Raw genomic sequence first — 24222 nt, 5'->3', positions numbered from 1 at the left:
CTGGCATTGACAGTGATGCCTGCATCTTGTGAATGAACGAAGTAACTTACAATGAAAATACTGTATTGAGAGGGCAAGAGGCCAGATATTCAGGAAGGTACTTGTGAAGAATTCCTTACAGGCCACGACAGAGGAGGTGCAGAGAGGATGTTTTTCCTGGCCGTGAGGTCAAGAACCAGAGGGCACGGTCTTGGAATACGAGGTCGGCCATTTCGGACTGAGATCAGGAAAAACCTCTTTCTCTTCTTTGGAATCTTGGAGTTCTCTACCTCTTCAGTGACGGAACACTTTACTTCCAAGTGATGGATATTTCAGAGGGCATTGAAGAGTCTGGAGACACATATAGGCCAGATCAGGTGAGGAAAGCCCTAGAGGACCCTTCGTGAACCAGATGGGGTTTTGAACCAGATGGGTTTTTACCACATTGGACGTTAGACTTTTAATTCCACAGTGGAATTCGAAATCAGGCCCCCAGAGCATTACCCCAGTCTCTGGATTATTAGTCCAGTGTCAATGCCACTACGTCACTGCCTCCCATTTAGTTCCATATGCGGTGGGCCAATTCATTTGAGGTTCATTTACCACATGACAAGACCGTGCTTCATGACTGTCCCTCAGGGAGCTGAAATCCTTCCCTGCGATTACAACCATGAGATAAGTAGCAATAATGGCTGCAATTCTCCGGACGTTGGGATTCTCTTTTCCTGCCGGCACCCCCCCCCCCCCCCCCCCCCCCCCCCCACACACACCCGTGGTTTCCCGGGTAGTGTGAGGTGGCTTCAATGGGAAATCCCATTGAAGAGCGGAGGGAAGCGAGTAGAATCCCGTTGCTCCGCGAGCAACACGCGGCTGGGGGAATTTGGAGAATCCCGCCCAATATTTCCATGACTTAAATGTGATCGATCATTGATCTAAACTTTATAAGAAACCGGGGAAGCACAGAGCTGTCACTCCCAAAAATCTGACCTAACTTAGATAGTCTGAGGCAAAAGAAATCTTAGAATATCCCCAAAGAACCTCTGACCAATCCCACAAAGTAAACGACATAAATCTGACCGTATGTAAACGCCACAGACATAAAGATACTTGGGTTTTAGTCTCTGGTACCAAGTGCGAAGGCATTCATCCAGCAATTAATAGTAGGGCTTAGGTCTCATTTGTCTTCAAGTTTCAGACTGAGTAGTAGTGGGCAGAAGGTCAGCAAAATATTCGACTGAAGGAATGAACCAAGAAAGTACCTTCTGCAGCTGAAAAATGGAGGAGGTCAAAGCCTCATCTGTCCACGCAATAATCGGCAGAATTCTTTCCACAAATGAAAATATACCATTTTTCCGGGGTTCGTGTCACATACGTGACGTTGGTGAACCTTTCTCCTTTTTAACGCGGAGCAGGTTCATGAATATGTTGCATAAACCCATCCTGGTGGTCACATGTCTCAAAGGTTCACCCATCTCTCGCAAATCACGTTTTCTTAATTGGGGTTGAGCCATTTGTTCACATGGGGTACTGATGAGAGATGCCAGATTAGGAACTCTGTCCTGGTATAAACAGTCAGTAGTGGTCCCTGTCCCGTCCCCCCCACCTGTTGCCCGATTTCCGAGGACACTTGTCTATTTACAAAACCGAGAGGTCGTGACAGGATTTTGACCTTGCCCGTAAGGCCATCTTCTTGCTGTTTCTTGCCACAAACTTGTCCAGAAACCGACGGGCTTTTTTGGTGATGCTTTCCTTCCTCTTGTGGCTGGCCATCCTCCTCTCGTTGGTTTCCTTGCTGTCCTTCCTCAGCCGTATCTGCCGCACGATGCCTTCAAAAAGCTCCTTCACGTTGTGATGCAGAGCGGCTGAGGTCTCGATGAACTTGCAGTCGAAGACCACAGCACACGCCCGGCCCTCTGAAACAGAACACAGAGATGTGGGATCGGACGAGCAGCCATTGGTTTATATTTTCAAAGACAGGCCGCATTGTGCACAATATTCAAGGCTGTATACCAGTCAGTGAGTGTAGTGGGACACCGCTCCTATCTCACCGCTGCCTCTCTCCACTCTCTCTAGCTTGTCAGACTGCTTGTAAGGCACCCAGTACTGGATCAGCAGAAATTTCCTCCAATATAATATTGGGGCGATTTAAGCCGTTTGCTCCCCACTCCAAACTCTGTTCTCTCCTCACTGACTCCAGCTCTCTCCCTTGCAATAGTTTGAGGGGAAACCAGTCCGCTAGCACCCTTGGTGTCACATGTGACCCTGAGGTGAGATCCCGACCACATATTTGTGCTATCACGAAGACCACCTATTTCCACCTCCATAACATCGCCCAACTTCACACCTGTCTCAGCCCAGCAGCTGTTGAAACCTTTATCCATGCCTCCAGAGTTGACCATTCCAATGCATTCCTGGCTGGTGCCCCACTTGGTATCCTCCCTACACTTGAAGGTATCTAAAACACTGCTTCCTTTGTCTTCACTCCCACCAAGTCCCATTCATTCCTATGTTCACTGACCGACATTGGCTCCTGTTGGTCACATGTTGCTCTATGCTGCTCTTGCTCATGTATTTGCTTTGTTTGGCCCCTTGTTCCGCACTGTAACCAATCACTGTTTGTCGATGTAACATTTGTCAATGTTCTCTGTCGATTATTCTTTTTGTCTACTATGTACGTGCTGTGTACGTTCCCTCGGCCGCAGAAAATTACTTTTCACTGTATTTTGGCACATGTGACAATAAATCAAATCAATCCCGGACAAGTAAAGTTTTCGGGCGTGATTTAACGCACAAAAAACAGTTACGTTTTGGGTGTGTATAGCGGGGCCTTTCTTGGTTCCACCTAGGCCGCACTAAGCTCACGAGAGGCCTCTTGCGAGATTTAACAGCCTTGCCACGTCAGTGAGTCGGGCGCGACGAGGCCATTCGATCGCGCCCTTGATTTTAAAATTCTTCTCCTCGTTTTCAAGTCCCTCCTTTGCCTTGCCCCTCCCTGCCTCTCTAATCCTCTTCAGCCCCACAGTGGTACTAGATATTTCCCCTCCTCTAATCCCGATTTTAATTGCTCCATCATTGGTGGCTGTGCCTTCGTCTGCCTGGGCCCTGAGCCCTGGAATATCCTCTCTATATCTCTCTGCCTCGCAACCTTCCTGTCTTGCTTTAAGACACTCTGTAAAACCTACTTCTTTGACCAAATCTTTGGTCATCAGACCTAATATCTCCTTATGTGGCTGGGGATCAATGTTTTATAATGCGCCTGTGAATCACCTGGAGATTCACCTGTTTAATGGTTTTATAGCACTTTATAAATAGAAGTTTATGTTGTGATATGTAAGACACATTACCCAGCAAGGGGGGGGCATAGAACATAGAATATACAGTGCAGAAGGAGGCCATTCGGCCCTTCGACTCTGCACCGACCCACTTAAGCCCTCACTTCCACCTTATCCCCATAACCCAGTAACCCCTCCTAACCTTTTTGGTCAATAAGGGCAATTTATCATGGCCAATCCACCTAACCTGCACATCTTTGGACTGTGGGAGGAAACCGGAGCACCCGGAGGAAACTCACGCAGACACGGGGAGAACGTGCAGACTCCGCGCAGACAGTGACCCAGCAGGGAATCGAACCTGGGACCCTGGTGCTGTGAAGCCACAGTGCTAACCACTTGTGCTACCAAGCTGCCTGCAGCAAGGTGGCGCAGTGGTTAGCACCGCTGTCTCACGGTGCCCGGGTTCGATCCTGGCCTCGAGTCACTGTCCGTGTGGAGTTTACACATTCTCCCCTTGCCTGCGTGGGTCTCACCCCCACAATCCAAAAAGATGTGCAGGGTAGGTGGATTGGCCACGCTAAATTGCCCCTTCATTTGAAAGAAAAGAATTGGGTACTCTAAATTTAAAAAAAGACACATCTTCCAGAAATGAAATGTCATTCAGACCCTGTTGACTGCTGTCATCGCTGGTATTTGACTAAAGGCAGCTTGGGTGGAGTATTCTAAAAGGCACTGGACAGATTTCTGATTCAGCGGGGCAGTGAGGGGATGATGTGAGATGTAAACTGTTCCAAGGTAGGAGAAATGTGAAAATGAGTCTTTCTGAATGAAGTGCTTCAGTGTTCCTATTTTCTGTAATATAGTGAACATGTAGAGTGTCTGGTAATCTGGTAATAGTCAGCGATAAAATCCAAACATTCTGATAATATCAAAAATCCCTAACAGCAAAAAAGCTGCCATTTACCATCCAACAAGGGCCATGTTCAATCTGCGAAAGTCTAAGAGGGACGATGGACAATCATCTGCCCAGTTTAGATCTCACAGTATATTGATTTCCAATGAAAATAATAGTCTTACATTAATGTACAAAGGCATTTTTTACCACAATGAGCCCAATTAAGTTTAAAAAAAGTAATAATTAATAATTAGGTCTCATCTTTTGTTACAGTGAGTGATCTGTTATCAATCAGGTAGACTCATAAACTGGCACAGTTTCACCACCTCTAAGATTTATTGCCAATCCTCAATTGCTCTTGAGAAGGTGGGGGTGAGCTATCTTCTTGGACTACTGCAGCAGTCCATGTGGTGTAGGTACACCCACCGTGCTGTTAGTGAGAGAGATCCAGGATTCTGATAGAGAAGGAACGGCGATATAGTTCCAGGAAAGGTTGGTGAGGGTCTTGGAGAGAAATCTGAAGGTGGTGGTGTTCCTGTGTGGCTGCTGCCATTTTCCTCGAGGTAGTAGAAGTTGTGGGTTTGGAATTTTCTGTCGAATGAGGCTGTCAAGTTGGTGCAGTATGTGTAGTATATATACACCGCTGCCATCGTGTGTTTTGGTGGTGAAGGGAGTGAATGTTTAAGTTGATGGATGGGGTGCTGATCATGTGGGCTGCTTTGTCCTGGTGTCAGGCTTCTTAAATGTAATTGTGGAACTGCACTTTCCAACCAAGTGCAGAGTATTCCATCACAATCACAATTTGAGCCTTTTAAGGACTGAAGTACTTATAAAGCGTTGAGCACGTGAGTGGATTCAAATGTATTAAATTGACTTTATCAACAAGTCTTTTTTAAACATAGCAAAGTGTATAATAGATACTTTGAAGTTTATTTTATTTCATCCCACCAAGGCTCCTGAGCTCTGCCCAACCTGGATGAGCTGACAAGGAGGGTGTAAGGGAAAAGGTTGGTGGGGGGGGGGGTTATGAGCAGGAGTTGGCTATAAAAGGCTATGGGGATGGGAGATTGCAAGTTTGATATGAACTGCCACTATGTCTAAGTTGGCGTAGAGGCTATGAAGGGACTTGGGGTGGGTAGAGGGTATAGGTTTGTACGGAGGGAATGAGAAACTGTGGGAGCCAGTTTACATGAAGTAGCATGAGTTGGCGTACATAGGGTGTCAATTCCCGTACCAGCCTCCCCGAACAGGCGCCGGAATGTGGCGACTAGGGCTTTTCACAGTAACTTCATTGAAGCCTAGTTGGGACAATAAGCGATTTTCATTTCATTTCATTTTTCGTCAGGGCATGGGGAACCTACAGGTGGTAATGGGGTGGGGCCTGGGCGCTTTTTTTGGTTTTAATTTTTTTTATATAACTGGGGCAAGTCCCAGTGCACCGAGACGGACCTTTTAACCAGAGCACTGCCGCACCCTAAAATCTCTTTTCAGTGGTGGTGGGTCCAAATTCAGTTCACACCTGGCTCCTTGAATGAGGACCTGGCCATTCAGGGCACTGTCTCCCGAGTTGGGTTTGTAGAGCCGGGAATTTTCCCGATGCTTTGCTCCTTGCTTGGGTGTGAAATTTCAGGCCGAGAGTGTCAGCTGCCTGCATTAAAAGAATCAAGTTGGCTTGACAAAGACTAACAAGTTGCCTATTTCACCGGAATTAATTGAGCTCAGATTTCCTGCCTCCAGAAGCATGGGTGTAAAATCTACTGTGCATTATCCTTGTACCTAGAAGTAAAAGTTGTGGAATTACAGTGCTGACTCTGTGCATATGCCAGTGGCCGTAGTTTGGGCCCAGTGCACATGTGAAAAAATGAAAAATGAAAATCGCTTATTGTCACGAGTAGGCTTCAATGAAGTTACTGTGAAAAGCCCCTAGTCGCCACATTCCGGCGCCTGTTCGGGGAGGCTGGTACGGGAATTGAACCATGCTGCTGGCCTGCCTTGGTCTGCTTTAAAAGCCAGCGTTTTAGCCCAGTGTGCTAAACCAGCCACTTATGGTTCTTGACACCTTTCCAGCTGGCTGCATGAGTTGCAGTGAAAGACAACTTTTGAAGTCCTGAATCCAAGCGAAATGCACCCCCCTCCGCAATGTGAGGCATTGTTGCCTCACAGCTCCAGGGTCCCAGGTTCGATTCCCGGCTTGGGTCACAACAATCCTGGCAGCAATATCATTTCCATGCACAAATAAATTAATAAAGGGTGGTATTTTCCAACCATGCCCGCCAGCAGGGTTTTCTGGTCCCACCGATGGCGAGCACCTCCCCCCCGCCACGGCTGGGTTCCCTGGCGGCAGAGAGCGTGAGCAACAGGAAACCCCACTGACAGCGGGCGGGATTGGAAAATCCGGCTGCCAGCCAATGATGGGCTGCCTCCGCCGCTGACTAACGTGCCGCGGCAAGACTGGGAAATCCTACCCGTAGGTTCAGAATAAGAAGGAAGAGAACTAAAGGCAGGAATGCTTGGGCGGCCTGACCTCTCCTTCTCTTCCCCCATGCGGGCGGCACGGCAGCACAGTGGTTAGCACTGTTGCCTCACAGCTCCAGGGTCCCAGGTTCGATTCCCGGCTTGGGTCACTGTCTGTGCGGAGTCTGAACGTTCTCCCCGTGTCTGCGTGGGTTTCCTCCGGGTGCTCCGGTTTCCTCCCACAGTCCAAAGATGTGCGGGTCAGGTGGATTGGCCGTGCTAAATTGCCCTTAGTGTCCAAAAAGGTTAGGTTGGGTTATGGGGATAGTGTGGAGGTGTGGGCTCAGGTAGGGTGCTCTTTCCAAGGGCCAGTGCATAATCAATGGGCCGAATGGCCTCCTTCTGCACTGTAAATTTGATGATCAATACTCCACTCCCACAGATTTGAAAACGTTAATCACATGCTTAATGTGTAATGCCTCTGGAGTTTTTTGGTCCTTGGGAAGTGGGGGGTGGGCAATGGGTTCTGAGTTGCAGATGAAATTACGGGGAGACGGTGCAGTAATAACGCCGGTGGATTGGTACTACAAATGTATAGGCTTATGCTCTGAGGATGTGGGTTTCAATTCCTCTCGCTAGCAGCTGGTGGAATTTAAATTTAATTGATAAAATCTGGAACTAAAAATTAGTCTTGGTAATGATGACCATGAAAATATTGGCGACCGTTGTAAAAGAAAAACCCCATCCGATTCATGAACAAATCTGCTGGCATACAGGTGATTCCCGGCCCGCGGTAATGCGGTCAGTTCCTAGCTGCCTTCTGAAATTGCCTCGTGAGCCATTCAGTTCAAAGGGCAAATAGGGATGGGGAACAATTCCGGGCCTTGGCAACGATGTCCACATTCCATGAAAGATTAAAGAAAATAAGCACATCAGATTGGTTGGTTATAAAATTAAATCTCTGACATGGGCAGTACATCTTCTTGACTCAATCGGCTTTTTGTTATCTGCAAGACTGAGAGCCATTTGAGGAAAAGATTAGAGTTTAGAATTCTTTGTTCAAATTCCTGGTTTATGAAGTCAAAAGATGAGCAATCACATTGTTTGCGGCCCAAAGCTTGAAGCCTCCCAGCTAGAATCTACTTTTAATCTAACCGGACATCCCAGTTACTTTACGAATGAAAACGTTCAGCAGTTTGGGCAAGATAAGCTCCAATTGTGGCATATAGCTACTACAGGATCACGTCCAAGCAGATATGTACTCTTGTGTAGCGTGAGAAAAGTCCTAAATGAATAAACCGATAATTAAAACTGTTTAGCTGGGAACAAGAGGTCCACAAACCGAAGAGCGATATAACGAATTTCAAATCCTAATTATTTTATTTACTTTTAAAATTTAGAGTACCCAATTCTTCCTTTCCAATTTAGCGTGGCCAATCCACCTACCGTGCACACCTTTGGGTTGTGGGGGTCAGACCCACCCAGACACGGGGAGAATGCACAAACTCCACACGGACAGTGACCCGGGGCCGGGATCGAATCTGGGACTGTGGCGCTGTGAGGCAGCAGTGCTAACCACTGCGCCACCGTACCGCTCTACAAATCCTATTTATTGATCCAGAAACTCTATAATAACTCGACATAATAGATATTAAACCAATCAATTTGCGAAAATAGGTTAAGTGCAACATTTCCTCTTTAATTGGATTGTGCAGGTGATTTATTTAAGTGTCTACGGCAGGCCTGGTACTGGTCTGGCTGGGATCGGACCCAGGCCCTCAGCGCTGTGAGGCAGCAGTGCTAACCACTGCGCCACCGTACTGCCCTGCTAGCACCTTTTCATGTCCCCTTTTTGCTCTCCTGATTTCCTTTCTAAGTATGTAGTTAATTAAAACTTTGCAATGGAATCGAGATGCCTGGGCCCTAACCTTTGGAATCCCCTCCCTAAGTCTCTTGAAAGTCTCTCTCTCCTCCTTGTAGAAGCTCCTTAAAGGTTATCGCTTTGAGAAAGCTTTTGTTCATCTGTGCCAATATGAACATGTATGTGTCGCTCAGTGTCAAATTCTGTTGGATGAGCTTCCTAATGCTTGAGACATTTTGACTATGTTAAAGGGGCTATATAAATGCAAGTTGGTGCTGTAAATGGAAATTGAATTCCATCAAATGGGAGTGAGTAAGAATGGAAGGGATCCCATTAGAACCTCATCCGTCTGGAACAAATGGAAAGTAGCTACACAATCGCAATTGAATAGTTTAAACAAATTATGCTTGGACCGTGCATGTAACTGGAGTTTTTTTTTAATAAATTTAGCGTACCCAATTATTTTTTTCAATTAAGGGGCAATTTTAGCGTAGCCAATCCACCTACCCTGCACATCTTTGGGTTGTGGGGGCGAAACCCACGCAGACACGGGGAGAATGTGCAAACTCCTCACGGACAGTGACCCAGGGCCGGGATTCGAACCCGGGTCCTCAGCGCCGTAGGCAGCAATGCTAACCACTGTGCCACCGTGCCGCCCAGCATGTAACTGGAGTTGACTGGATGGGTTGAGCTGAGGTGGGACTGCGCAGCGTACACCTCTTCGGTGCTGGTCGCGGTTCAGCGTCTGAACTGACAAAGTGGATGTACAAATTACCCTCAATTGAGACCTCTCGACTTCGAACCAAGTCACTCTTGTTCCCCACTAAGATGATCGGGATGTTTTCTGCTTGTCTCATTCTCCGAAGCTGAATGCGAAGTTCTGACGCACTTTCGAAGCTGGCACGGTCAGTGATGGAGTAGACGATAATGTAGGCATTTCCTACCTGCATACAGTAATCCTGAACCCATGGCTCATCACCCTGGGGAGGGAAAGGATCAGGCGGTAAATCTTCGCTCAACAATTTGTGATGCCAATTTACCCAATTCCTTTTTCAAACGTCATTGTACTTGCATCAGCTACCTTTCCAAGAATTGTACTCCTGATCTCAACAGCACACTGTTTACACCAAATATCACTTCCACACTCTTTCTGGTTCTTTCGCCAATTGCCTTAAATCTACATCCTCTGATGACCGACCCTTCCACCAGCGGAAACAGTTTTGCCCTATCTACTTGATCAAAACCTCTATCTTGTACGTGCGAGGCACGGGCTCCATCGCATTGCGACATGATTAGACCACCTCCCTTTCACCAATAAAGAATCAGTGGCATAGTGGTATTGTCACTGGACTAGTAATCCAGAGACCCAGGGTAAGCCCTGGGTCCCGGGTTGAAATCCCACCAGGACAGATGGTGACATTTGAATTCAATAACAATCTGGAATTTTAAAAAATGTTGAGTGAGGACCATGAAAACATTGTGGATGCCATGGATTCGGGATATCTGCTGTTCAAAATGGGCAAGGTACAGACAGTACCCCAACCAGCCCGTGCCTCCCCTGATATTGGTATTCTTGCGATTGGCCTGATGAGTACAAAATGAAAAGCTTCGACAAAATGTCTTTGTTCAGCAATACTCAAAATCTCCTGATGCTAATGTTTTACTCCAAAAAACAGGGCACGATGGGGCCCAATTTTTCCTCTTCCGTGTCTCCAGTAAAACAGTACAGACAGGAACCAATGGGAACATAGTAACAAATGGGCTAATAACGGGACAGAAAAGGAGCGACCTCACCCGAGTTAACACATCAGTGGGAAGTGGAAGCGGAGAGGGAATATATTTACTAGGTACAAGGAGGAAAAAGTAAGAAAGTTACTTCAATTGCTCAGTCCTGGTGAGCAACGACTGTTTAAATGCTTAAAAATAGCATTTAACAAGGGTATTGTAAAGCAAACAATTGCCTCAGTCAGAGAGTGATTGATGGAGAAACAAAGTTGTGTGAAGCACACTCTTTTTTTTCAAATGAATTTAGATTACCCAATTATTTTTTCCAATTAAGGGGCAATTTAGCGTGGCCAATCCACCTACCCTACACATCTTTGGGTAGTGGGGTGAAACCCACCCAGACACGGGGAGAATGTGCAAACTCCACACAGACAGTGACCCAGAGCTGGGATCGAACCTGGGACCTCAGCGCCTTGAGGCAGCTGTGCTACCCGCTGCGCCACCGTGCTGCCCTTTGTGAAGCAAACTCAATTTGAGGAGGAGAAAATCACCTCGGGTATTTTAAGCACACCTGGAATGTAATGGAATACTCTCCACTTGCCTGGATGAGCGCAATAGTAATAATCTGTATTGTCACAAGTAGACTTACATCAACACTGCAATTAAGTTACTGTGAAAATCCCCCAGTCGCCACATTCTGGCACCTGTTTGGGTACACAGAGGGAGAATTTAGAATATCCAATTCACCTAACAGCATGTCTTTCGGGATTTGTGGGAGGAAACTGGAGCACCCGGAGGAAACCCATGCAGACACGGGGAGAAAGTGCAGACTCCGCACAGACAGTGACCCAGCGGGGACCTGAACCTGGGATCCTGGCGCTGTAAAGCAACAGTGCTAACCACTGTGCTACCGTGCCTCCCATGTGGGAGTGTAGCTCCCATTGCTCGATACTATCCAGGACGAAGCAAGAGGTTTGATCAGCCCCCTACCCACCACCTCAAGCATCTACTCCCTCTGCCAACAACACACCGTGACAGGCGTGTGTACTATCTACAAGAAGCACAGCAGCAGCTCACCAAGAATTCTTTGACAGCACCTTCCAAACCCTTTACCACTTAGAAAGGCAATCGTCAGCAGATACCTGGGAACACCATCACCTGGACTTTCTCCTCACACATCCTTCTGACTTGGAACTGTATCACCATTCCTTCACTCTCGCTGAGTCAACATCCTGGAACTCCCTCCCTAACAGCGCTGTGGGTGTACCTACACCTCAGAGACTGCAGTGGCTCAAGAAGCCAGTTCACAACCACCTTATCAAGGGCATTTAGGGACGGGCAATAAATGCTGGCCTAGCCAGCGATGACCACCTCCTGTAAATAAAAAAATGCAAACAATCTTACCTCAGTTCCCCACGTATCCATTACTAATAAGGTTGTGTCTTCTCCATCAACAGCTAAAGTTCGCTCGTAGATGTCCTCTGAAACAAAGGAGCAACACAGAATAATGAGGGATGTGAGGGACATTGTGGAAAAGAAATGTAATTTGTCCCTTTGGGTGAAAGAGGCAGTGAAACCTACGGTCCTGAATCAACTCAGTACCAAAGCTGGTCAACCGCACAGCCTGAGTGCTTCAAAGATGTTCCTTAACATTGGCACACGTCCGATGCCACAAGCCCGATGCCCCACAGCCGTGACCACTTGGTTTCAGGACCAGGATGCTGAGGTGCGGAGAAATGGTAGACGGAGCTGGTTCCTCCCCAGAACAGAGAGAGTAAATTAATGTTGGGCTGTCACTGTCAAGAGTGTGGGTCTGGGACAGTCGGTGGCGGTTAAATAGTGAAACCTGGAGGAAAATATTCAATGGGATTTGGCAACTCTAACTTAGATCCAGCCATGGTATTGCTAGTTGGGAAAATCTCTCAGTGTTTTGGAATTTAGAGTGTCACTCTGTGGCTGTCTCTTTTTGTGTTGTGGGAGTGAGACCCACGCAGACACGGGGGGAATGTGCAAACTGCACACGGACAGTGACCCGGGGCCGGGATCGAACCCGGGTCCTCAGCGCCACAGGCAGCAGCGCTAACCACTGCACCACCGTGCTGCCCACAGGTCTTACTATTGTAATCCAGTTGTTGTCTACACAAAGTTTTGTTTCCTTGGAAATGTATTAACTTTACGAAAGACAGATAATCGTGTGAAATTAACAATGGAGCAGCATTTACATATTTGCATCTTATTTTCACTATTAAACCTTCTTATTTTAAATGAATCAAACTGGTGGACAGATGGATTCTACACACCAGCAGCACACAAAATATCACAGTTTCCAAATTGGAACTCTTTATAAATGCAAGTTGATGGTGGTGTCAGTGGGCATCAATGGATTGGATTTGTTTATTGTCATGTGTACCGAGGTACAGTGAAAAGTATTTTTCTGCGAGCAGCTCAACAGATCATTAAGTACATGGGAAGAAAAGGGAATAAAAGAAAATACATAATAGGGCAACACAAGATATACAATGTAACTACATAAGGACTGGCATCAGATGAAGCATACAGGGTGTAGTGTTAATGACGTCAGTCTATAAGAGGGTCATTTAGGATTCTGGTGACAGTGGGGAAGCAGCTGTTTTTGAGTCTGTTCGTGCGTGTTCTGAGACTTCTTAATCTCCTGCCCGATTAAGAAGTTGGAAGAGTGAGTAAGCCGGGTGGGAGGGATCTTTGATTATGCTGCTTGCTTTCCCCAGGCAGCGGGAGGTGTCGATGGAGTCAATGGATGGGAGGCAGGTTCGTGTGATGGACTGGGCGGTGTTCACGACTCTCTGAAGTTTCTTGCGGTCCTGGGCCGAGAGCAGTTGCCATACCAGGCTGTGATGCAGCCCGATAGGATGCTTTCTATGGTGCATCTGTAAAAGTTGGTAAGGGTTAATGTGGACATGCCAAATTTCCTTAGTTTCCTGAGGAAGTATAGGCGCTGTTGTGCTTTCTTGGTGGTAGCGTCGACGTGGGTGGACCAGGGCAGATTTTTGGAGATGTGCACCCCTAGGAATTTGAAACTGCTCACCATCTCCACCTCGGCCCCGTTGATGCTGACAGGGGTGTGTACAGTACTTTACTTCCTGAAGTCAATGACCGGCTCTTTAGTTTTGCTGGCATTGAGGGAGAAATTGTTGTCGCTGCACCACTCCACTAGGTTCTCTATCTCCCTCCTGTATTCTGACTCATCGTTATTCGAGATCCGGCCCACTATGGTCATATCGTCAGCAAACTTGCAGATGGAGTTGGAACCAAGTTTTGCCACGCAGTCGTGTGTATACAGGGAGTAGAGTAGGGGGCTAAGTACGCAGCCTTGCGAGGCAAAACCATCCCTCATGTGCAAGTTCTTTCAGAGACACCACATGGGAGGCAGGAGTGGGTGGTGGACAACTCCCTTGGAGCGAGATTTTGGAGCAGAATGCAAAGGGCTCTAATTTGCATCTTACAATGTTTTAGTTGACCCGAGGGAGAAAATAAACTTCCATTTGTAGAACTAACACAGGACCTGCCGATGAACTCAGAAATATTTCAAACGGTGCTAAATATACACCCAAGTTATCCCAAAACAGCAACCACGTTAAGCATCAGTTCTTAGCCCAAGACATGCAAGGCCGAATGATTGAATGAGGTCAAGTCCCAGTTCATGACCAATTTAACAGCACCTTCTCTCACAGGACTGGACTTTGGCAATTGAGGCGGGTAAGCTCAAGTCAGGAAATTATCAGATTTGTTGGATAAAATGGGCGTGGGTGGTCGAGGTGGGCTGGTTGGAAGGCCTGACTGGGTTCTCTGGGACTTTGTATCAGAGACCGTCAGACCCACGAACCCACATTCCTCACACCCCTTCATCCTCCATCCACCCTCTCCCTAAGGCTCCTCAAACCCTTCAGGTCAACTCAACGTCAAACTGGATCTGTCAGGCATCCACATTGGGTCCTCTGCCCGCCATTTTATAATCCTGGCAGAGCCTTCCAGCCCACAGTGTCAGAACGTGACTGTGCCTTCAACGATTAGAGCGATTCCCTCAAAGAAACGACGCATATCAAACTTGCAAAAAACGTTCTGCTCTGCCCTGTGGATTTACGCCCACTGATATCAACAACAACTTGAGTTTCTCTAGCACCTTTAACCTGGTAAAGCCACCCAAGCCACTGCACAGAGCGATTGCAAAAGTTGACAACCAACCATACAAGACAATATTTTTGGACAGGTGACCAAAAGCTTTGTCAAAGTGGCGGGTTATAAAGAGCACCTTAAAGGGAGGCGGGAGGGGACGCCAAGAGGTGTCGGGAGAGAGGAAAGTCCAGACTTTGAGCCAAACTGATTTCACACCGAATGCTCAAACCTTCCTGGATTCAAACCAATGGCTAATGTCTGCCCTATCACAACTTCAAAGTCCCTTCGGAGTTTTATTACTTCCCGATTGTGGTCTGGATTGCACTGACTGACAGGATATGGAAGCAGATTCGATACTAACTCTGCAAAGAGAACTGAGAAATACTTGAAGCAAAAAAAACAGGACTGTGGGGAACAATCAGGAGAGTGTGACTAATTGGATACCTCCTTCAAAAGTACAGCATTAGCGCAATGGGACAAATGGCCTTCTTCTGCGCTGTCCCATTCTATCGTTCGATGGCTCTATCAGCTAAGCTACAAGACAGAATATTCGGACGTTTGAATTGTCTTGTTACGTTAGAACGAGTCGTCCTTTTCTAATTCTACCTCTCTCTGCCTTATAGAATACCCTCAAAAGGGAATAATCAGCCATGGCCATGATTTAACTGAAACAAATGGAATTTTGCACGGGGTGTTTCTCGACGGTTGCGTTGGCAAGATCATGGCCCGTATTTAACGGCACTTAGTGCCGGAAATGGGCCCCCACGAGCTTCTTGCCATTATCGGCTGTCTCGCCGTCTGATTCGCCCGACTCATGCCTCAGCGTCTCGCCACTAACAAGCTGCTTTTAAACACTCCTCAGCACTCACTGCTAGTCAACACCAACGCATGGCAGCGTGCAGACCTGCTCGTCACTTTGGGGGTGCCAACCTGGCCAGGCTTCTCGACCTTGTGGATGAGCGACAGAGCATCCTGTTCCTCCGAGGGGGGGTTGGTGGGCAAACAGCAGGGCCACCAATACCGCCTAGGAGACAGTGACAGCGACTGTCAGTGCGGGCAGCGTGACCAGGAACACCAGCGTTGAAAGAAAACCAACGACCGTCACCGAGCTGCAAGGGTAAGTTACTCCTGGCATCAGTTCTGCCTGCCCCCCTCAAATTCCCAACCTCCCCCCCCCCACCCCCTCCCCCCCAACAAATCACTGGCTGAATCCTCGCTCCCTCCCCATATTGATCTCCGTGCTTATTCCTCAGAACCCCCAGCGGCTGCTGACGTCACCCCGGCGCATGCGCAGGGGAGGGGGCCTCTTCCGCCTCTGCCATGGTGAAGGCCATGGCGAAGGCGGATGAAAAAGAGTGCCCCTACGGCACAGCGCCGCCCGCCGATCGGTGGGCCCCGATCACGGACCAGGCCACCATGGGGGCACCCCCCCGGTGTCAGATCACCCCGGGCACACCCCCAGGACCCCGGTGCCCGCCCCGCCACCAATCCCGCCGGCAAGAGAGGTGGTTTAATCCACGCCGGCAGGAGAGGCTTGTCAGCGGCGGGACTTCGGCCCGTTGCGGGCCAGAGAATCGCCGCGTGGGGCCTGCTGACTGGCACGGCGCAATTCCTGCCCCCGCCGAATCTCGGCTGGCGGAGAATTCGGGACATGGCGGGGGCGGGATTGAGTCCGGCCCCGGGCGATTCTCCAACCCCCCCGGAGGGTCGGAGAATTCCGTCCCTGGTATCCACAAGATACCACTTGAGAATATTTTGTTTATTAAACGGTCAACAGTAACAAAGATTTGAAAATCAACTATGTAACATTCCACATATCACACTAACCATTAAACAACAAGGAAACATCATCATAATAATAATAATAGCTTATTGTCACAAGTAGGCTTCGATTAAGTTACTGTGAAAAGACCGTTCCATATTGGTATCAATGCAAAGTTATATCAGTTCATTATCACAAAAAAAAACAATCACCTGGTATCGCCCCTCACAGGTTCCTCAACAGAAATGGAGGATAAGCCTAGAATGTTATAATGTCCAGAACTTTGTCGTAGAAATGATCTGTCCATCAATGTGTGACGTGTTCCACATTCAGCGCCATTCTCCGCCCAGTAGCAGCAGCTGTGCAGGCCCCTCCCACACGGCCCAATCTCACCGCAACCAAATCCTGGCATCCGCATATTCCACTGGCGCTCAGGGTGCAGTTGAACATCCTTGATTCCAGCGTGTTTAACCCGCGGTGACGTGCCAGTTACATGCAGCATTCACCACACCAGCAACAAAAGTATCAGCAATCTGCAAAAGCATTTCTTCAACGGTGTTAGCAGGTGGCTCATTTGGATCAATGTCGCACAACAGGTCCCGCAGCGTCTTTTTGCTTCAAACTGGATTGCCTTCTGGACTCAGATGTTCCCCTGAGCTCGGTCATCCAGGACTCAGGTATATTAGAAAAAAATGTCTTTCTTTCCGGCTACAGAAAAGGAAGGAAACAGCAACAGCAGCCCCCAGGCATCAGCAGCCACCAGCAGGAGCAAGCAGCAAACACACCCTGCAGCTGCGAAGTGCTCTCACAATCAACAAAGCCAAATCCTCATTAGCAATGGCCTTGAGCTGTGAACCTGCAGGCTGCTCACTTTCAAGGGTAGTTAAAGTGACCTTCAGCATAGAACCAAGAACAGGACTCTGTCCAGGAAGTGTTTGCTAGGATTTGCTGTGTGTGTGTCCCTATTTCTCTCTCTCACTCTGTCCCTCTGTGTGTGTGTCCCTATCTCTCTCTCTGACAGATTGGGATATCCCATATACCAGGATTTGGTTCCGGTGAGATTGGGCCGTGTCGGACAGGCAACAGCTGTAGGTGCCCGTTATGGGCATCCACAATATGTAAAGATGGCTTGAAGACCTCACAGACAAAAAGCCCCTCAATGCCCCCCCCCCCCCCCCCCCGGGCCTAGGAACAACCCCCAACCTGGAACGCCTCAACCCCCGGCCACCCACCCCAAGCAGTGGCACAGCAGCTCCAGTGCCTTTGAGCTGCAGGTCCAGAAATGGAGATGGCTCCTCACCTCCTCAGTTCCCCTCAGCAGCCACTGTGCCAGCTTCACGTTTTTAAAAAGGAGTACTAAACAACAACCGTGTAATTTCTCACTGGGGAGCTGGTTAATTCCCGGGAGGCCGTTACATTGGGGGTTAATTACATGCTTGACATATTTGGGCGTGATCCGGAACTCGCTATCGAGAGCAAGCCGGTTAGATGGCAAACTGATTTGCGCCTCGATTTTGGCCCTTCCCACTATTTAACTGGCACTTCCAGAGCAACATGGTGATTAAATCGCGCCCCATGTGTTTGTAAATCTATTGATACCGCCAGAGTTTTACTTTATGATTGATTCATTAGGAACCACATCTCTAAAGCCTTTACTTTCCAAAAAGCAGAATGATTTGCATTTAACACAAAGAAGTACATGGTTAGAATTCTAAATTTCCCTGTGGACTAACCAATGGTAAGTAAGGCTTGTTAATACAGAATGCATCCTCTGTTAAGCTAATGCATTCAAACATTTTCCATAACTCTGGCCTGAAATCAGGCTGGAAAAGGGGCCCTGCAGTTATTAATTGCCTTGTTGGTCCCAGTTTTAGTTTTCCTGGAGTTTCAAGTTCAAAGCAAACCCTGACCTTTTGTACCAAGAAAAGCTACAGCAGATTTCAGAATGCAGTCAAGCGGAGCTCTCCCACCGTGTGGTTCCTCCAGCTTTTATCTCAACTTTTAAAGCAAATTCTCCCTCTCCTCTCCCTGCGCCCCAACCATTTCTGGCTACGCCTTCCGCTGTTAATGTTCCTGCACTCGGGACTTCCTTTCCTTAAGCCTCTTGGCCTCCTCCTAAATCCTTCTTAAAATCCATTGGACACTTGTTCAATCCTCCCTCTCATTGGCTAGCTGTCCATTATTTACTTGTGTCACCATGAATCATAGGATTCTGACAGTGCAGATGGAGTCCGTTCGGCCCATCGGGTCTGCAATGACCCTCTGAAAGAGCACCCAACTTAGGCCCACTCCCCCAGCCCATCCCGGTAACCCCAGCTAACCTGGGCACCTTTAGACACTAAGCGGCAATTCAGCATGGCCAATCCACCTCACCTGCACACCTTTGGATTGTGGGTGGAAAGCGGATCATCTTGAAAACATACAATGTTTGGGCATCAGCTCCTTTCCGCGGTCGCGAATTTCACAGTCTCACCGCTCTCTGGGTGAAGAAGTTTCTCCCCATCTCTGTCCTAAAGGGTTTGCCCGTACCCTCAGCCGGTGACCCCTGGCTCTGGACACCCTCACCATCAGGAACACCCTTTCTCCCTGTCTAGCCCTGTTGGCATTTTACAGGTTTATATAAAATTGTTCTGTGATACTCCCCTCATTCTTCTGAACTCCAGAGATTTTAATCCTAACCGATTCAACCTCCCTCATACGTCACTGACACGTCTGTGATGGTTCCCACTGAATGAGCTTTCTGACCAAGGGGAAGAATCACACAGCTATAGAAGGATTAACAGTAGTGGTGAATCCGAGTAGGAGGATTGTAAATAGTTTAATAAAGGTGTTGAAGTTATCTCCACGTCTGAACCTTCCTTTGTCAGAGTGAACATCAAGGAAGCAGCTTATGCTACGCCAAGAGCATAAGACAGGGCCCAACCCTGTCCTTACCCATATTCAAGTGTGTATATTTTGAATAATTTACATACAAATGTACACACATTGAGCAGGATCTGTGATCTCCCAATGGCTCGACTCACACAGATAACTGGCCAAGGCTGTGCTTATATATATATTCCAGTTATTACTATCTTTGGGAATGCTGAAGGTCGGATTTTTCCCACATATTTCAAATTTTCTACCCGAGACAGTCATGAGCTGTGTACCCATCTTGTTTCAAGGTTCATGCCTCGCCTGCTTCCTCCACTCCCTCACTGGCATTCTCTGTGCGACACTTGGCACTGACGATGGTTAGGTGGACTGGCCATGATGAATTGCTATTAGTGTCCAAAAGGTTGGGTGGGGGTCACTGGGGTAGGGAGGAGGCGTGGGCTTAAGTAGGGTCCTCTTTCCAAGGGCCTGTGCAGACTCGATGGGCCGAATGGCCTTCTTCTGCACTGTAGATTCTATGACTCTAAGTGAAAACATCTTTGTTACGTCCACAAAAGCAAAATACTGTGGATGCTGGAAATCTTGAATGAGAACAGAAAATGCTGGAAATGCAGGAAAGGTCAGGCAGCATCGATGGAGAGAGAAGTTGCCTGGCATTGATGCAGATATAGGACGGATGGTGAAACAATGTGTGAATAAAATGCCAGAAGCTGGAGCTCCCTGGGAATGGCCGGGTGGACCATGGGTGAGGTTCACGTGGATTATGTTGGCATGGGCATTATGTATCTTTTGCTCGTGGACGGCCATTGAAAATGGATGGAGACATTTGAAATGAAGTCCACACCTTCATACGCCACAGCTGAGAAACTGCGCCCATGTTTCAACACCCACGGCGTGCCAGATGTACTTGTCTCAGGCAATGGGACGGCATTTACAAGTGCGGAATTGCAGCAGTTCATGATGTTTAATGAGATAAAACATATTCGGAGCACGCTATATATCCTTTTGTCCAATGGGTTGGCCAAACGCACCGTTCAGAAATTCGAGGCTGGTCTGAAGAAGCAATCACCTGCGACACTAGGAACCGAGATACCAAGGTGGCACGGTTCCTGTTAGCCTACAGAACCACCCTGCATACCACCACTGGCAAAGCTCCTGCTGAGTTGCTGATGGGTCAATGCTTGAGAACCAGGCTGAGCCTGCTAGTTCCAAATTTAGCGGAGAGGGTGGAGACTAGGCAGAGTTGTCAGAAAAAGAACCATGATTCGGCAAATGTGGAAACAGCATTTGAGATAGACGATCTAGCTTTTGTGAAGGATTTTGGAAGTGCATCAAGTTGGGTCCCGGGAGTCGTGGTGGTCAAGACTGTCCTATGAAGTGAAAGTGCAGCACAAGTTTTTGAAGAAACATAATTTGGGAGGAGGGAGCCCTCCCAAGGGCCGGTGCTACTGCCTGATCCAGTTTTCCAGGAAGTAGTGTTGTTGTTTGCCCAAGGAGTGAAGCGGCTGATCAACCAGAGGCAGGTCAAAGTGCTGCTCCCTGTGAATCTGAGGAAGCAGTGGGAAGTAACGTACTGCTCCCGAGTCCCAGTGAAGCAGGTCCAAATGAAACTGCCTCTTCAGCGGAACCTCAACCAGTTGAACGGGGTCATTCCCAGAGAAAGAGAAAGTCCCCTGGCAGACTGGGTTTCTGATAAATGGTGTTAAAAATTGTTATTTATTGTTTCGAATTAATGTTTTGAAAATTGTGGAAGTTCTCAGTGCACTGTGTAATAATGGTCTTAAAGGGGGCAGGATGTAATGGCTCGCCCCTTTAAGGGGGGGGGGGGAATCGGAAGGGACATGTGACCCGATCGACCAATAAGGAATGAGCGCAGGGACCTTGGTGCAGAGTGCGGGTTTTTTCAGCCAGTGCTGGGAATGAAGACTCGGTTTTGGTGCTCTGTATATAGCCCGTGTGTTAATAATAATAAAATATTAATCTTTATTGTCATAAGTAGGCTTACACTAACACTGCAATGAAGTTGCTGTAAAAATCCCCGAGTCGCCACAGTCCGGCGCCTGTTTGGGTACACAGAGGGAGAATTCAGAATTTCCAATTCACCTAACCTGCACATCTTTCAGGACTTGTTGAAGCCAACCGGAGCACCCGGAGGAAACCCACACAGACACGGGCGAACATGCGGACTCCGCACAGACAGTGACCTAAGCCAGGAATCGAACCTGGGACCTTGGCACTGTGAAAGCAATAGTGCTAACCACTGTGCTACCGCATTGCCCATAATATTAACAAATGTTATATTAATGTTAATTAACCCTTTGTTATTCGTTAGCCAACTGCTGGTCACCAATCATTGCATTTACTACATCTACCTTCCCCTATTAGTTAGCTTCACTTTTATAATTCCAAATTTCTTGTTGCACTTTTACACCCCTTTCTGTCTGTGACAACCTCTCTTTGTTCTCCTGTGCACTCCTGTTCATGTTCCTTCAACCTGCAATTGAATATCTCCAGTTCAGGGAGCTGCCTTTCAGGAAGGATGTGTTCCCTGTGGAGTACGAATACCCACAGATTCATCAGAATGTTGCCAGAGTCTGAAAGGATTAAATTGAGAGGGCAGTTTGCAGGGTCCAGGAATGTTCTCTTCAAATGGTGAAAAGACTTAACTGGGTAGAATATGTGCTGAGAATCTATTTCCTCTGGTGGGAGGAGGGGCGGGGTTGGAGTCTTGGTCAAAGGACCTTTCCTTAAAATTAGAGCCAGGTTTTTCAGGGATTTAATTTAATTTCATAATCTTTATTAGTGTCACAAGTAGGCTTACATCAACACTGCAATGAAGTTACTGTGAAAATCCCCTTGTCGCCACATTCCGGTGCCTGTTCGGGTACACGGAGGGAGAATTCAGAATGTCCAACTCATCTAACGAGAACATCTTTCGGGACTTGTGGGAGGAAACCGGAGCACCCGGAGGCAACCCACGCAGACACGGGGAGAACGTGCAGACTCTGCACAGACAGTGACCCAAGCCAGGAATCGAACCTGGAACCCTGGAGCAGTGAAGCAACAGTGCTAACCACTGTGCTACTGTGCCACCCATGATCTCCATCACACAAGAGGTGGAGGAAATATGGAACTCCCTCCGCTAGCAAAGCCATTGAGGCCGAGATCAATTCAAATTTTCATACAGGTTTGTTCAGCAGACCTGGCCACATCTGTGTGGAGAGAAATAGTTAAAATAGGTAATCAACCTGAAATGTTTATTTGTTTCTCATTGCACAGATGAAAGCCAGCTGAATATTTCCCGCATTTTCTGCTTTAATTTAAAATTTCCTGCTTCTGTAGTTTTTGGCTTTTGTATTGATAGTTTTTTTTTGTTGGGAAAGATATTGAGGTGTGGAACACAGATGGGCCTGTGGCGTTAATGCAGGTAAGCTTTGATCCAATAGAATGGAAAATGATTTGAGGGGCTTAGCGGACTTCTTCTGTCCCTTTGTGCATTTGAAGGGCTGAATGGCCCACCCTTGGCCCCTCATGCTCCCATTCTTACCTCCTGAGTGCTCGCCATGTGCATCTTGGATCCCTGCGAAGATATTGGTCAGGCTGGACTTTCCCACTCCGGAATCCCCAAGCAGCAGCACCCGGAAGAGTCCGCCTCCGGAGTCGCTGGAGCCGTCCGATTCGGGCGAGTCCGATGACCAGCTGCCATGCTCCCTCTCCCCGGGCTGGCACGAAACCGAATGGCCAAAGTTGGGTCTGTGTTGCCCCTGGGCGGGGTAGGCCAGCAGTTCACTCTCGGTGGTCAGGCTGCGGACAGGTCTGACGTGAGGATGTGGGTGATGGTGAGTCGAGGGCACGGGAGAGCTGGCACGTCTCTGCAGGGGGGCATGGCCATCACGCCTCTGGGTGTTTAGAGTCATATCCGCAGGGCTGGAGAAATAAAGACAGGGGAAGAAAATAGGAGAGCTGATCAGCGGCGTCAATGCTTAACTGTCGACTCACATGGAGGATTCCCACCATTGAACCCTGTCATGTTCAAACCAACATCCAATGTTTAATCCAGTCATCTCTTTAACAGTAATAATAATCTTTATTAGTGTCACTGATGCATGTAGAAATGGTACAGAACTGATGCATGTAGAAATGGTACAGAACTGATGCATGTAGAAATGGTACAGCAGTTATCATGGGGGATTTTAATCTACATTTCGATTGGTTTAACCAGGTCGGTCAAGGCAACCTTGAGGAGGAGTTTATAGAATGTATCCGCGATAGTTTCCTAGAACAGTATGTAATGGAACCTACGAGGGAACAAGCGGTCCTAGATCTTGTCCTGTGTAATGAGACAGGATTGATTCATGATCTCATAGTTAGGGATCCTCTCGGAAGGAGCGATCACAATATGGTGGAATTTAAAATACAGATGGAGGGTGAGAAAGTAAAATCAAATACTAGTGTTTTGTGTTTAAACAAAGGAGATTACAATGGGATGAGAGAAGAACTAGCTAAGGTAGACGGGGAGCAAAGACTTTATGGTGGAACAGTTGAGGAACAGTGGAGAACCTTCCAAGCGATTTTTCACAGTGCTCAGCAAAGGTTTATACCAACAAAAAGGAAGGACGGTAGAAAGAGGGAAAATCGACCGTGGATATCTAAGGAAATAAGGGAGAGTATCAAATTGAAGGAAAAAGCATATAAAGTGGCAAAGATTGGTGGGAGACTAGAGGACTGGGAAATCTTTAGGGGGCAACAGAAAGCTACTAAAAAAGCTATAAAGAAGAGTAAGATAGAGTATGAGAGTAAACTTGCTCAGAATATAAAAACAGACAGTAAAAGTTTTTACAAATATATAAAACAAAAAAGAGTGGCTAAGGTAAATATTGGTCCTTTAGAGGATGAGAAGGGAGTTTTAATAATGGGAGATGAGGAAATGGCTGAGGAACTGAACAGATTTTTTGGGTTGGTCTTCACAGTGGAAGACACAAATAACATGCCAGCGACTGATAGAAATAAGGCTATGACAGGTGAGGACCTTGAGAGGATTGTTATCACTAAGGAGGTAGTGATGGGCAAGCTAATGGGGCTAAAGGTAGACAAGTCTCCTGGCCCTGATGGAATGCATCCTAGAGTGCTAAAAGAGATGGCTAGGGAAATTGCAGATGCACTAATGATGATTTACCAAAATTCACTAGACTCTGGGGTGGTCCCGGTGGATTGGAAATTAGCAAACGTGACACCACTGTTTAAAAAA

The 24222-nt window shown here is 47.6% G+C and overlaps 1 protein-coding gene across 1 annotated transcript in view; it reads right to left on the bottom strand.

Annotated features, from left to right (window-relative positions):
• Window positions 1-755: 755 nt before the first annotated feature.
• The window catches only part of rem1 (RAS (RAD and GEM)-like GTP-binding 1), a 32593-nt gene continuing 9126 nt past the window's right edge, over window positions 756-24222 (bottom strand). The window contains exons 2-5 of the mRNA XM_038803710.1: window positions 22522-22901; window positions 11591-11667; window positions 9237-9441; window positions 756-1892 (exon numbers count right to left, since the gene is read on the bottom strand). Of these exons, the coding sequence (XP_038659638.1) occupies window positions 1615-1892; window positions 9237-9441; window positions 11591-11667; window positions 22522-22891 (930 nt within the window). The 5' untranslated portion in view covers window positions 22892-22901 and the 3' untranslated portion in view covers window positions 756-1614. The remainder of the gene's footprint in view (window positions 1893-9236; window positions 9442-11590; window positions 11668-22521; window positions 22902-24222) is intronic.

This window comes from Scyliorhinus canicula, chromosome 7, assembly GCF_902713615.1.
Source record: "Scyliorhinus canicula chromosome 7, sScyCan1.1, whole genome shotgun sequence".
Taxonomy (NCBI): domain Eukaryota; kingdom Metazoa; phylum Chordata; class Chondrichthyes; order Carcharhiniformes; family Scyliorhinidae; genus Scyliorhinus; species Scyliorhinus canicula.
Note: the sequence above shows the minus strand (reverse complement) of the source record. Positions and strands in the feature narration are given on the sequence as shown.